The following is a 15435-nucleotide window of genomic DNA, read 5'->3' on the forward strand; positions in this document are numbered from 1 at the left end:
GGGTGCCCCGATAAAAAACTGCTAATTTCAAAGAAGTTATTGGCTTTATACCCTTTCCCGCCAGAGGTTAGGGAGCGCTGGGAAACACCTCCTAGGGTGGACAAAGCGCTAACACGCTTATCAAAACAAGTGGCGTTACCCTCTCCTGAGACGGCCGCACTTAAAGATCCATCAGATAGGAGGATGGAAAATATCCAAAAAGGTATATACACACATGCAGGTGTTATACTACGACCAGCTATTGCGACTGCCTGGATGTGCAGTGCTGGGGTAGTTTGGTCAGAGTCCCTGATCGAAAATATTGATACCCTGGACAGGGACAATATTTTACTGTCGTTAGAACAAATAAAGGATGCATTTCTTTATATGCGTGATGCACAGAGAGATATCTGCACACTGGCATCACGGGTAAGTGCTATGTCCATTTCGACCAGAAGAGCTTTATGGACACGACAGTGGACAGGCGATGCGTAGAGGAGTTATTTGGGGTCGGTCTATCGGATTTGGTGGCCACGGCTACGGCCGGGAAATCCACCTTTCTACCTCAAGTCACTCCCCAACAGAAAAAGGCACCGACCTTTCAACCGCAGCCCTTTCGTTCCTTTAAAAATAAGAGAGCAAAGGGCTATTCATATCTGCCACGAGGCAGAGGACGAGGGAAGAGACAGCAACAGGCAGCTCCTTCCCAGGAACAGAAGCCCTCCCCGGTTTCTACAAAAGCCTCAGCATGACGCTGGGGCTTCGCAAGCGGACTCGGGGGCGGTAGGCGGTCGTCTCAAGAATTACAGCGCGCAGTGGGCTCACTCGCAGGTAAATCCCTGGATCCTGCAGATAATATCTCAGGGGTACAGGTTGAAATTAGAGACAGAGCCACCTCGCCGTTTCCTGAAGTCTGCTTTACCAACGTCCCCCTCAGAAAGGGAGACGGTTTTGGAAGCCATTCACAAGCTGTATTCTCAGCAGGTGATAGTCAAGGTACCTCTTCTACAACAAGGGAAGGGGTATTATTCCACTCTTTTTGTGGTACCGAAGCCGGATGGCTCGGTAAGGCCTATTCTAAATCTGAAGTCCTTGAACCTGTACATAAAGAAGTTCAAGTTCAAGATGGAGTCACTCAGAGCAGTGATAGCGAACCTGGAAGAAGGGGACTTTATGGTATCCTTGGACATCAAGGATGCGTATCTCCACGTTCCAATTACCCCTCACACCAGGGGTACCTCAGGTTCGTTGTACAAAACTGTCACTATCAGTTTCAGACGCTGCCGTTTGGTTTGTCCACGGCACCTCGGGTCTTTACAAAGGTAATGGCCGAGATAATATTTCTTCTTCGAAGAAAAGGCGTATTACTTATCCCATACTTGGACGATCTCCTAATAAGGGCAAGGTCCAGAGAACAGCTAGAGATGGGTTTAGCACTATCTCAAGAGGTGCTAAAGCAGCACGGATGGATTCTGAATATTCCAAAATCCCAATTAATGCCGACAACTCGTCTGCTGTTCCTGGGGATGATTCTGGACACAGTTCAGAAAAAGGTTTTTCTTCCCGAAGAAAAAGCCAAGGAGTTATCTGACCTGGTCAGGAACCTCCTAAAACCAGGAAAGGTGTCTGTACATCAATGCACAAGAGTCCTGGGAAAAAATGGTAGCTTCTTACGAAGCAATCCCTTTCGGCAGATTCCATGCAAAGGGATCTGTTGGACAAATGGTCAGGGTCGCATCTTCAGATGCACCTGCGGATAACCCTGTCGCCGAGGACAAGGGTATCCCTTCTGTGGTGGTTGCAGGAGGCTCATCTATTGGAGGGCCGCAGATTCGGCATGCAGGATTGGATCCTGGTGACCACGGATGCCAGCCTGAGAGGCTGGGGAGCAGTCACACAGGGAAGAAATTTCCAGGGAGTGTGGTCGAGCCTGAAAAAGTCTCTTCACATAAGCATTCTGGAACTAAGAGCAATCTACAATGCTCTAAGCCAGGCGGAACCTCTGCTTCAAGGAAGACCGGTGTTGATCCAGTCGGACAACATCACGGCAGTCGCCCATGTAAACAGACAGGGCGGCACAAGAAGCAGGAGGGCAATGGCAGAAGCTGCCAGGATCCTTCGCTGGGCGGAGAATCACGTGATAGCACTGTCAGCAGTATTCATCCCGGGCGTGGACAACTGGGAAGCAGACTTCCTCAGCAGACACGACCTTCACCCGGGAGAGTGGGTACTTCATCCAGAAGTTTTCCACATGCTATTAAACCGTTGGGTAAAACCAATGGTGGACATGATGGCGTCTCGCCTCAACAAAACACTGGACAGGTATTGCGCCAGGTCAAGAGATCCGCAGGCAATAGCTGTGGACGCGCTGGTAACACCTTGGGTGTACCAGTCGGTATATGTGTTTCCTCCTCTGCCTCTCATACCAAAGGTATTGAGGATTATACGGCAAAGAGGAGTAAGACTAGTGGCTCCGGATTGGCCAAGAAGGACTTGGTACCCGGAACTTCAAGAGATGGTCACGGACGATCCGTGGCCTCTACTTCTGAGAAGGGACCTGCTTCAGCAGGGTCCTTGTCTTTTTCAAGACTTACCGCGGCTGCGTTTGACGGCATGGCGTTTGAATGCCAGATCCTAAAAGGAAAAGGCATTCCAGAAGAAGTCATTCCTACCTTGATAAAGGCAAGGAAGGAAGTCACCGCGAAGCATTATCGCCGTATTTGGCGAAAATATGTTGCGTGGTGCGAGCAGCGGAGTGCTCCGATGGAGGAATTTCAACTGGGTCGTTTTCCTACATTTCCTGCAATCAGGATTGTCTATGGGTCTCAAATTGGGATCTATTAAGGTTCAAATTTCGGCCCTATCAATATTCTTCCAAAAAGAATTGGCCTCAGTCCCTGAGGTCCAGATTTTTATCAAAGGAGTACTGCATATACAGCCTCCTGTGGTGCCTAAGGTGGCACCGTGGGATCTAAATGTAGTTTTAGATTTCCTCAAATCCAATTGGTTTGAACCACTAAAGAATGTGGATTTGAAATATCGCACATGGAAAGTGTCTATGTTACTGGCCCTGGCTTCGGCCGGGAGAGTATCTGAACTGGCGGCTTTGTTTTATAAAAGCCCTTATTTAATTTTCCATTCGACATAGGGCAGAGCTGCGGACGCGTCCGCATTTTCTCCCTAAGGTGGTATCAGCGTTTCACCTGAACCAGCCTATTGTAGTGCCTGCGGCTACAGACGACTTGAAGGACTCCAAGTTGTTGGACGTTGTCAGAGCCTTAAAAATATACATTTAAAGGACGGCTGGAGTCAGAAAATCTGACTCGCTGTTTATACTGTATGCACCCAACAAGTTGGGTGCACCTGCTTCTAAGCAGTCGATTGCTCGTTGGATTTGTAACAAAATTCAACTTGTACATTCTGTGGCAGGCCTGCCACAGCCTAAATCTGTTAAGGCCCATTCCGCAAGGAAGGTGGGCTCATCTTGGGCGGCTGCCCGAGGGGTCTCGGCATTACAACTCTGCCGAGCAGCTACGTGGTCAGGGGAGAACACGTTTGTAAATTTTTACAAATTTGATACCCTGGCAAAGGAGGACCTGGAGTTCTCTCATTCGGTGCTGCAGAGTCATCCGCACTCTCCCGCCCGTTTGGGAGCTTTGGTATAATCCCCATGGTCCTTTCAGGAACCCCAGCATCCACTTAGGACGATAGAGAAAATAAGAATTTACTTACCGATAATTCTATTTCTCGGAGTCCGTAGTGGATGCTGGGCGCCCATCCCAAGTGCGGATTATCTGCAATACTTGTACATAGTTATTGTTAACTAATTCGGGTTATTGTTTAGGAAGCCATCTTTCAGAGGCTCCTCTGTTATCATACTGTTAACTGGGTTTAGATCACAAGTTGTACGGTGTGATTGGTGTGGCTGGTCTGAGTCTTACCCGGGATTCAAAATCCTCCCTTATTGTGTACGCTCGTCCGAGCACAGTACCTAACTGGAGTCTGGAGGAGGGTCATAGGGGGAGGAGCCAGTACACACCACCTGACCTGTAAAAGCTTTACTTTTGTGCCCTGTCTCCTGCGGAGCCGCTATTCCCCATGGTCCTTTCAGGAACCCCAGCATCCACTACGGACTCCGAGAAATAGAATTATCGGTAAGTAAATTCTTATTTTCTCGTAGTCCGTAGTGGATGCTGGGCGCCCATCCCAAGTGCGGATTGTCTGCAATACTTATAAATAGTTATTGTTACAAAAATCGGGTTGTTATTGCGAGCCATCTGTTCAGAGGCTCCATTGTTATCATACTGTTAACCGGGGTTCCTATCACGAGTTATATGGTGTGATTGGTGTGGCTGGTATGAGTCTTACCCGGGATTCAAAATCCTTCCTTATTGTGTCAGCTCTTCCGGGCACAGTGTCCTAACTGTGGCTTGGAGGTGGGTCATAGGGGGAGGAGCCAGTGCACACCAGGTAGACCTAAATCTTTCTTTAGAGTGCCCAGTCTCCTGCGGAGCCCGTCTATTCCCCATGGTCCTTACGGAGTACCCAGCATCCACTACGGACTACGAGAAATAAATTTACCGGTGAGTAAAATCTTATTATTTACATCAATGATCCCATACTTACCTGTTCCACTGTTCTCAGCCACTTCCCCCACAGGCTACTGCTCTTCTTTTACCGGTTGGATACTCCTCTGGGTACATGAGAAATGGCTGAAAACAATCAGGTAACCTTCTCCTCCTAAATAAAACTTCAACATTCATTAGTACATATATAGGTTACTGTCATATTTTTCATATTTTTATTATTTTCTATAGTTTGTATGCTGGCCGTAACTGCTTCCACATCTACATATGGCGGTGTACTTGCATTCTCATTTTTCCCCCCACGTGTTTATTGTTGCTACAAGTTCAAACGGTTCTTATATTTCCATTCTTGTCTTATATGACTTTGGTTAGACATACCACCTGCAATACCTTAGTATCAAACTCACCAATCCCTCTTGCTGCCACAGGGTTACACTTTGTATGTCTGACCCTTTGTTTTCTGGATTTTATCAGACATATCCTTATCCTTAAGTTCTGCAGTACCTCTGGTTCAAAGCTGCCCACCTTAGGGAATGGTACCCTATCTTTGTCAGTCATACGTAACCATTCATTGCAAAAAGCCTCCGTGTGAACCATATTTTTCACGCATAATAAACCTTGCTGACCCTCTCGGTCGCAATTCTGACCTTCTCGTCCCCACTTCTTCAGCCTGAACCCTAGTTACCAAACGCCCACTGCTTGTGCAATTGGATCCCATTGCGGACTTTTTGCCAATAAACGCAATCCCCAATGCACACCGCAGATAGACGGTGAAAGACACCTAGCGCTTTCACTCGCTCCTTCTCCGCTGAGTACCACGACTCACTCCAATAGTGAACACCGCGTACCCAGTGAGGCCCTATTGGTTTCTATTTACTGGAAGTGTTAGGAGTGACCTACCTTTTCCAGTAAATATCCGCCGCTGGAGATTTTCCTGAGAGAGACCAGCGAAAACTCCCTATGCACTTTTTATACACAAATCACGCTTGCGTATGCTGTATACAGCGCTAATGATACTGCGATTTTACGCAAAAGCTCGTAAAGTGGTATCAAGTTGCGCTATATATCGCACCCACAAACGCGCGGTCCAATCGCACAGCGTATAGGTACTTGTTACCTATCTGCCGTACAACCAGGGGTCGATGTACAAACTGCGACCCTTCAGCCGGAGCGTAACAAAAAACCTTTTTACTTCAATACTACACAATGCACAATTCCCCATAACGCTCCTCTGCAAATCTCACGATTTGCGTATTTCAATCTATATTAACGTGAGTCAGCCGCCTCACGCCACCAAGCCTCCACTTACTTGGTGTACCTTGGGACCCGATTTCCGGGGTTCAATATCCACTCACTCCTACGTTCGCTCACTCAAATATACTTTGGTTTTTCTGTACAGAAAATTTTAATTCATTCAGATAGGCAGCTTTAACCCAGAGGCAATACAGTTTAAACAAAAGTTTTATACTAATCTGCTTTAGAAACCGGGTAGTTTTGTGCTATTGTATTAAATGTCTACTATCCCACCTTTGAACTAAACGACACTATTGTATAATTTGTACTTAGCGCCCGCACTCTTACGCACTTTGCATAAACACGCGACCGTGCGTGTCTCTTACGCTGCGTGCGCAGTCCTGTACTTTGTCCGAGACACGTGTACAAAACCCTGCATCCGCAATAAAACAAATCACACAGCTCTATAAATGTGAACAATACTAATTACTATTGCCCACTAGACCCAACTTGTTCTGTATAAAATTTTATGCAGACCTGTGTTTGTGTCTTTACACTTACTTCCTTAAAATACTGTTATTTCAAATTTACCTATATAGCAACAAATGTATCCTATTTCACACAGATCTATAATGACTCTAGCAATAATCAATTTAAATGATATGATTCAGATTGGATAGCTATCTTGCAGAACATACACTGATATAAATATACACATAATTATAATAATATTAAATATATCGGATCATTCACTAGCCTTCTATGTGACTCATTTACCCATTCAGTGCTTCTAATTTGCATATCAAAGCCATTTGGTTTTCACTGCTAAGAAAAAGCAGTTATACAGGTTAATTTGCATTTCAGTGGCTATCCTCCCTGTAAGAAGATTCTACAAGTCTTGGAAGGAAAAAAAACAAAACCAACTCTTTCCTTTTTCTATCTGTGTGCCACCCCCTCACTTGATGTAAAGTAATTACGCACAGACAAGAAGGACATGGAAAAAAAACTTATCTCACCATTTACTCTCACTAGGCCCAACTGAAACTATTTGTAATTGACTATGGCATAGGTTAAATAAATGCATTGGTAACTCATAAATTGTGCTTGGTGACCAAGGAAACTGATTATTCTGAGCAGACTGAAAAGTGACCTTCCTAAAATGGCCACTGCTCCTCCCCCTTCCACATCCATGAGGTTTACACAAAATGGTGGACAGGCCATGTGGTTAGTCCAAAATGGAGGACAGACCATGCGGCTTCCTTTGTCACAAAGAAATCACATATTATACAAGCACCAAAAGTTATTTTAGGCCTGAGTTTAAAAAAAAAAACTGTATCAAGGCTATGCAGCAACTTTTAAATGTACTTTTAAACCTACTTAACAGGTAAACAATCCAATCTGAATCAAACACAATATGACTGATTTGAACTTTGTTTTGCAACAATAAAAATACATTTTAGCATCTTAAATATTATGAGAAACACATTGTCTCTTGAAATTTCATATCATTGGCTTACTGAGAACACAACAATACACGTGGATGTTATTCATCAGCGTCGCGATGTGTCCATCGGAGCCGGTCGATCACAGCCGCGTTTGTAATGTACAGTGCATCATTAAGACCCTGATATCGCGGACCAGACCCCATCTGTGAATGCCAAATTGTTTCCTCACAAATATTTAAAATGCCCGCTGTAATATATATTGTAAACGCCTGCACATCTTATTACCATTTGCCATGAATGTGCGCTGTACATCGCAAAACACTGCATCCCATAAGAGAAAATAATACACCCACACATTATCGGAGTTCCAAAGCTCATTGATGTATATATTTGTTATTAAAAAAGTATGGATTCAATTTGTTACAAAGTACAGTATACCTATAGTTACATGGTTGCAACTCACACAGTAAGCCGTTAAAACATACAGTTACAGTTACAGGCCAGCATACAATACCATTCCCTCAATGCATCTTATTATCTCTCTCTCTCTCTCTATAAAATCATGCAGGCACTGGTCTGCCAGCAACTCCATCATCCTCTGGTAAAAAAAACAGCAACTGCCTTCCTGTGTGATCAGCAATGTGTTATCTAGTTTGGGGGAGAGAACTTACTCATTCATGATGAGTCACTAGTCTTTGTATATGCTAATCAGGTTCAGCCTTGAAGACATTCAAAGGGCTGGCCTGAGCTTCCTGTCCACTACCTGTTTGGAATATCTATCTGTCAACACCTTTAAGAATGGGTTAGATAAATTCCTAATGGATAAGGATATCCAGGGGTATGGTGCATAGTCATGCATTATAGTTACTATAAATAGGGATAAAATGTAACGGCTGACAGCAGCATCAGTCAGAAATTTTAGTCAAATCATCATGCATAGGAGACCACAAATAGGTTGAACTCGATGGACAATTGTCTTTTTTCAACCTCAGATACTATGTTACTATGTTCTAATAAAAGTGATTTTAGCTTTTATACATTTAATCATAATTATTTGTTGCAATGTCCTACAACTTAATAACAAGTATCAAATGAATCTACACATTAATCTGGTTGCTTTAATAGTAAATATGATGGGTCTATCTTGCTTCGTTCAAATAATACACATACATGACATTACTTCATTATATAATTTTAAATCATCATGATGTCTGGCGCTTGATATTATTATAATTATGTACTGTATGAAATAAGTGTCGAATCCATCTCTGTGGCATGTCCGTGTAAATGCGTGTGTTACCATATATTGCTGTGCTCGCTGCGTGTATTTGCAAGTATAGCGACTCATAATGTGTGTAGTTTGTATGTTCTTTTTATGTAATATTTTTTTGACTTCGACACTTCTGTTATTTTAACAGTTCCACAGTGATAGAACGTCACCCATTAGCACACCCTAAATAAACCCCAGTCTTCCAGGAGGCACAAACCGTTTATGCTGATTTTAAATGATATGCGGCATGGTTATATTCTGTGTGTAATAGCGACTGTATCGGCATATCAAATTATGCTAGTGTTTGGCTAGAAAACGCAGTAGCATAACATTGTGTATGCAGATACAGTTGCAATTGTACACAGACTATAGGCATGCTGCATATCATTTTAAACAGCAGGAGCAATTTTTTGTTAATAGGACGCACAAGCAGCTCCTACTGTTTAAAACGATATGCAGCATGCCTATATTCTGTGTGTAATTGCAGCTGATTTTGCATACAGATTGTTATGCTACTGTGTTTTCCAGCCAAACACTAGACGCACTACAGTGTATCCTGTTTGGAGTAGTTTTTGTTTGTCTTCTAATCATTATAGTGACCGTGTAGAGAGGAGTGTAGGCAAGCTCACCAAATGGGCTTTGCTGTACCTCTGTGTTCATATAACAATGGCACTATGGGAGCTATTTATGAAATTACTATGTCTTACTAGAGTGGGTGTGATTGTGTGAAAATAAACAAAGTAAAGAAAAAATAGAGAGATCCATGGATGGACAGCCCCTTTAAATGGTTAGTTGTCTGTAGAAAACTTTGAAATGCATGGCTGTATAAAAGTGAGACTTTCCTATGAAAGTTGGCTGCTTGAGAAGTAAGTGATAAGTGGAAGGTGATAACGCCAGCCAATCATTACAGGTTTAAAAAATGACAGGAGATGATTGGCTGGTGAGTTACCACCTTCCACTTATCACTTCTTTATCACTGCTTTATGACTTCTCCAGGCTTAATACATCTGCCACAGTGTGCCTAGACACCTCGGGTTGGTGTTCCAGGACCAAATCAAATTATTTATAGTCAAAGTGATGGGCAATACCAGTGCTTGTGGCTGCCAATCATAAAACGTGTACAATCAGAAACACAACTGTACACCACCGCATAACTGAACCTAAGGACATACAATACCTCCCAACATGCCATGACCCATTCCTGGACCTCTCTCAGTTTATAATTGCCATCACCTGTGTTGAACTAGTTTAATTCATAAGGTGTTTCAACAGAGGTGATGTCAATAAGAAATTAAGATGGAAGTCCAGGAACAAACAGGTGATGGCAATCACAAATAATGAGGGAAGTCCAGGAACAGAGCATTTTGTCCCTCCTGGAATGAGGTATGTAAGGATGACAAGTAGGCACAGTTTACTTAGTTTAATATTTATTTCCCCAAATCTATCAATAAATAACTTTTATCCTAGGGATGCCGTGAAAAAAATGCTGATACCCTAGGGCTCTTTGATTCAAGAAAGTTTGGTAACCACTGGTTTCAAAAATGTCCTTAATCTCAGAAACCACTGATTACACTTTCCTGACATAAGTAACATCTTTATACTTCATTGAAAAATTATTTCTTGACCACTAATACACATTTTTACGTGCTACAATATTTAGCAGATGACAGGTGAAGAAATAGTGCAGTTGTGTTCAGGAAAGCACCATCAGGAGAGTGTTTATGTATGAAAGGGTTGAGGAACTATGTTTTAGATTCTTAGCCCCTTCCTCAGATACTGTCCTAGTCCATGACTCATTATACTAGTTTATTACCCAAGCACCCGTAGAGTTGGTGAGTCAGTCGCAGATCTATGTGTGTTGTATATTGTTTGTTTCATTTCTGTGCTTTGCGGTTTCTGCCTAGTGCTGTACGGGAAACTGCCCAGCCTGTGACCAGCAATGTGGACGTACCTTGGGATGTCGGAATCACAAGTGCCCATCGGTCTGCCACCGAGGTAAGATAAAGTACAACAAATGGGGGCTTCTAAAAGTCATTAACTTTCGCCATAAGGTAGCTCTATTGTGTAACCATAGAAATAGGAAAGGTTTCAAAGCAAACACCGCTTTAATATATAGCCCAATTATGGATAAACAGTCCTTATACTTGCTTGCTGAAGAGACTTGTGTATCTACACAAGTGTAATAGGAGACGCATTTCTATTATGTGTAGCTAACCCCACCATCCGTCCCCAATTCTTACTTTAGTAATTGCTACAACCCGTGTCGGCCCCGCCGTTTCCGCTGCACTTCGATACGGGTTATTCCCGGGTCGAATCTGTTTCCACTTAACCCGTGTAAGCTCTGTAAAAACCTATTGATATTACTCTGTTCTGAAACACGGGTAATGACTGTTTCCACTGCACAGTTACCCCGGGTAATTACTGTGTTACCGTGTTCAAACCGGGTAGGATTCCAGGGTCACTCAACCCGTGTTGAGCCGATTCCACTTACTAAAAACCCGTGTTGATGCGCGCTCCCGTGCAAAAACATGGGTAAATTTAACTAGTGGAAAAGGGGTATAATACACATGTAACTTGGGGACTGTACTCACACTTACTGAAACTCTGCAGCTGATGTACATTTGTGTGGGAACTAGAAGCTCAGTCTCAAAAGACTTACAGTACCTTGTGACGTTAAGAGCTCAGTAGCCACTCGTGATGATATGCAAGGCTGCCCCTGTCTGTTACATACATCACTGCTGGGGCCAGTCACCGTTTAGTCCAGACAGCCTCACAACCCAACACCTACAGACTGCCACTTAAAAGGATAATGAAAATAAAATCTCCTGGTGGACAGGTGGTCCCATTAAACCAGCAGCTTACCACGAAAGTTCCTGATGAACCTTATGGCAAATCCGCCCCTGACTACATGTAGTTATTCTAGGTTTCAAAGCTGAGAGCTCTGGAAAATATTAACCAAATGCTAGGACTTTAATGCTGTTGGGTACTGTATGTGATGAAAATTTTCCTAAGTGTCACCGTTTAGGGATCCGTTTCCAGGCAGGGATGGGAAACTTTGAAAGAGTTGTGCTTACCTTGTGTGCTATGCATGAGTCACAAGTGGAGATGGGTCATTAAAAAGAATGCAGATCCTCACAGGAATCTACCGGATATCGACTTGCCCAGTTGGATGGTGACTTCATCATACAACTCACAAATGTTGCCCTGACCGGTTCTTCCTGAGCACTGATGAGCTTGATCAGACGGACACCATTAAGGCCTCCCTGTAACCAAGTTTAAGTTCAGGATTAATTTGTGAGGTCTGGTCTGTAGATGATAATGATGAGTTTAGATATCTCCAATTTGCAGGCCTTTTATCTTGATGTATACTTATATAAATCATTTTTTGTGATGTTACATAATCTATGAAAGAATGATGTTGACTCAACAGCGTTGCAGTCTTATTTTATCTACTGGGACACTTTAGACTGAAGGTAGCAAGATGGGATTTTTCTTTAACACCATCTTAAAGCAAGTTTATGGCACTCTTAGTGCATATATCAGAACTTTGAAGTCTTAATACCATACTTGCAGACTCTCCCCAAATGAGACTCCCTGAAATAGTTGTGATCTCCCTGACTCCTAGAGAGCCTAGCAATCTTCCTGATACTAGTTGGACATAACAGTGATTATGTCCTCACTCGGGATGTAGTTAAAATACCGGCCGTCACAACTGAGGGCTGAGGCTGACCTAGGGAAGCCTCAGACGTAGGGGCTGATGTGTATGTGAACTGTAGAGGTTGAAGAGGGTTCTTGGACATGCAGGAGGTTAAGCACCATTTCCCCCAAGGCGTGACCACAACAACGGAGTATAAAAAACAAAGTCTGTTTATTGAACACACAGTTTAGACACCTTGGCAGTTCAGATAACTTCAACAATAGATGTGCAGGGTAAGATAGCAGTACAGTTCCTAGGAGCACAGTTGTAAAAGGGTACTGGGGCTATGCAGGATGAGATGAGACAAAGTCCTTGTAAGGCCCGGAGATGGTAAGTCCGTTGACCACAGCTAACCACTGTATGAGGGAACGAGCTGGTACTGCCCAGCAGATGACACTCTGGAAGCTGGAGTTGGTTCAGATGCACAGAAGTAGAAGGGAACTTAGAATAACTGCCAGGGATGCCGGATGGAACCGGAGCAGACAGAAGGTTTATTGAACTCACCACTGTAGATAGAGTCCGATGGTGAGTATCGATGGTGAACTGTGGTTCGATGTTGTGTAGTAGATTATGAGCGGATCGATGCTGGAACACCGCAGGAGATGGAGAGTGATACTGGAAGTGATAAAGGACACCGCTGAGAGCTGGAAGTGACTCAGGAACACCGCGTGAAGCTGGAAGCGATACTGGAAGAACGCTGAAAGCTGGAAGCCGGTGATAGATCACTGCAGATCACAGGAAGCAATGTAGGAACACTGCTAGAGTCAGGCAGCACCGCAGGATGGTAACTGGTGCGGGGGTCTCTTTAAGTGGATCAAGGTCACAGGAGCTGGAATACCTGGAAGCACAAGCTGGAACATCCACAAACAGGAGAGACATGTATCACTAGGATAGACAACCAAAGCACGGACGATTAGGCAGCCTTGATGCAGGATATTTTTACCAGCTGGGAAGAAGGTATTGGCTGAGCAATCAGGCAGAGTCCAGAGCGCAGCAGATAGGCTGTAAGGTATCATGTGATGAATCCAAACATGGCTGCGCCCGTGTTTGAGTCTGGAGGGAAAGTCTGTTTGAACTTAACATGTGGGAATCTGTAGTAATGGCAGCGGAGGGCAGGAGACGCCATTCACTGTGACAGAAGGAACTTGCTGTGTAGTTGCCATGATGGCGCTGCCATGATCACTGAGGGGAGACTGAGGCGATGTTGTACAGCGCGCTGCAAGCAGACTGCGCAGGTGGAATCCGGGCTTGGTGCGCTGGGCCAGTCTCAGGAGGCATTTAGAAGGTAATAAGTGGTGACTAATTACCCGGATTGTGACATCGGCTGTAGGGATCCCGCTGTTCAAGAGACCGACGCCAGAATCCTGACAGCCAACGAAATTCCGACACTTGGAATCCCGACCGCCGCAGGTTATTCCCACTCAGTTGGCGGGTCCACGCCACCAACTGAGTGGGAATACTACCTGTGACGAGAGATGCAAGCCACCTGGATTCCGGCAGACGGAATGCCGTTGTCCGTATACTGACAGCCAGTATCCAGTCTGCCAGTTAAACATACCGTACCCCTCACTCTTCGCCCGCAACGGAAGAAATACTAGGGAGAAGAATGAGGACGTATCCTGTATTAAAAGGGTGATTATATTAACTTGGTAGAAGGTAGAGAATGAGACAGATGCTTAAAAAAATAGAGTGCAGCATTTTTGTAATACATTGTCACGACTCACGCCTATGGTAAAACATCTCTCATTGGTGGCTTCATTTATTTATTGCAACAGTTTGTACTCCAGATGATTTGAAATACAGTATGGAACGTGAATTTGATAGACCTAAGACTAAACTGTATCTTCACAGATTTATCCAAGGGCTATATTGCTGGCCTTAAGAAATCAATCTTATTTCACTCTTTTTGGAATTATTGAATATTGCTTCCACTAGATTACTACAGAGGTTTGGGATGATTTATTTGAAATTTATGCCCACCAATATTAATACTGATCAATATAAATGACTGATGGGTGATTCCTTTATGTGATAATTCTAAATTTTTTATATGGTTTTATTATCATGTGTTGTGGTTATTGTATGTGTGTAATAAAGATATCTGCATTTTGAAACTTGCTGTATAGCACATTAGAAATATCAAGTATGATGGAGGGGATTATTTGTGCTCATTTGGTGATTCATAGATTTGTTTATTAATCTACCAGTGTTTCTCTCTTGGGTGCAAGGATTTACCCTTACTAGGACGGAGTTACATTACAGCCATGTATTCTACAGATTTTATTGGTTTAATGCTGTCACTTTATGTGCCTGTTTACAACCATTTTATAGCATGAGCTAAAGAGCAGACTTAATGGCCTCTGTACAAGCCCTTTCAGTGAGCATAGCAGGTTTTTCATTACTGTGAGAACTGTGCATGATTTGCAAAATGTTTAATTAGTTTGTTGGAAGCACAGTCTCCTGTCACAGTTGCACCATACCAGATCATCTTACCAGTACAGAACTTAGAAACTAAAGAAACATCAGAGTTGTTTGTGTATTCTGAACTATGTAACTGCTTTTGGGGCTCATTTACAGGATTTACATTTGACATGAGGTAACTTTATGACACACCTCTCAGATGGAGCAGCACAATACCTCATTAGCACCAGGCGTTTAGGTGCTGCTTCCTCAGTCTTCCTTTTAAATGTTTTTTGGATGGATGCATAACACAACATATCTCCCCTGTGTTTCTATATTTGACCATTTCTAATGCAAGAACTGTGGAAGTCTGTTTACAAGCCAAAATCTCTTTGGATCTATGTCTCATGCCAGGAAATACAAACCCTTTATTTTCTTTGCTTCTTTATTAGATCCCGACATGTCATTTCTAGAAGTCTTCTTGCATACATTATACCAACAATTGAGAATCTTATTCTATCTTGCTGGATACACATTGGGGGTTATTCAGATGTGGTTGGAGACACAGGACGCAGTCTGGCATCAGACTGTCAGTGATTGACAGCCTGATACCGTATGGGGGACGGAGTGGCGACGGCCTCCGTTTGTGAAACCTGAGGCGTGTCACTGCCGTGTAGGGGGAGGCAAGAAGCTAGAGATCTGTGTGGTTGCTTGGAGAGTTCCTGGCTTGTGTGTCCCGCAGCTTGTGCGTCCCCATGGGTGACGCAAGCCACCCATATGGTGAGTCTGTGTTATGGAGCTGCATTTATATAAGGCGCTATCACT

General features: G+C 43.6%; 1 protein-coding gene across 1 annotated transcript in view; it reads left to right on the forward strand.

Moving 5' to 3' along the window:
* Positions 1–15435, forward strand: part of NFXL1 (nuclear transcription factor, X-box binding like 1) — a 202595-nt gene that overhangs the window by 88903 nt on the left and 98257 nt on the right. The window contains exon 12 of the mRNA XM_063920974.1: positions 10418–10508. Within this exon, the coding sequence (XP_063777044.1) occupies positions 10418–10508 (91 nt within the window). The remainder of the gene's footprint in view (positions 1–10417; positions 10509–15435) is intronic.

Source organism: Pseudophryne corroboree, chromosome 1 (assembly GCF_028390025.1).
Source record: "Pseudophryne corroboree isolate aPseCor3 chromosome 1, aPseCor3.hap2, whole genome shotgun sequence".
Classification (NCBI taxonomy): Eukaryota; Metazoa; Chordata; class Amphibia; order Anura; family Myobatrachidae; genus Pseudophryne; species Pseudophryne corroboree.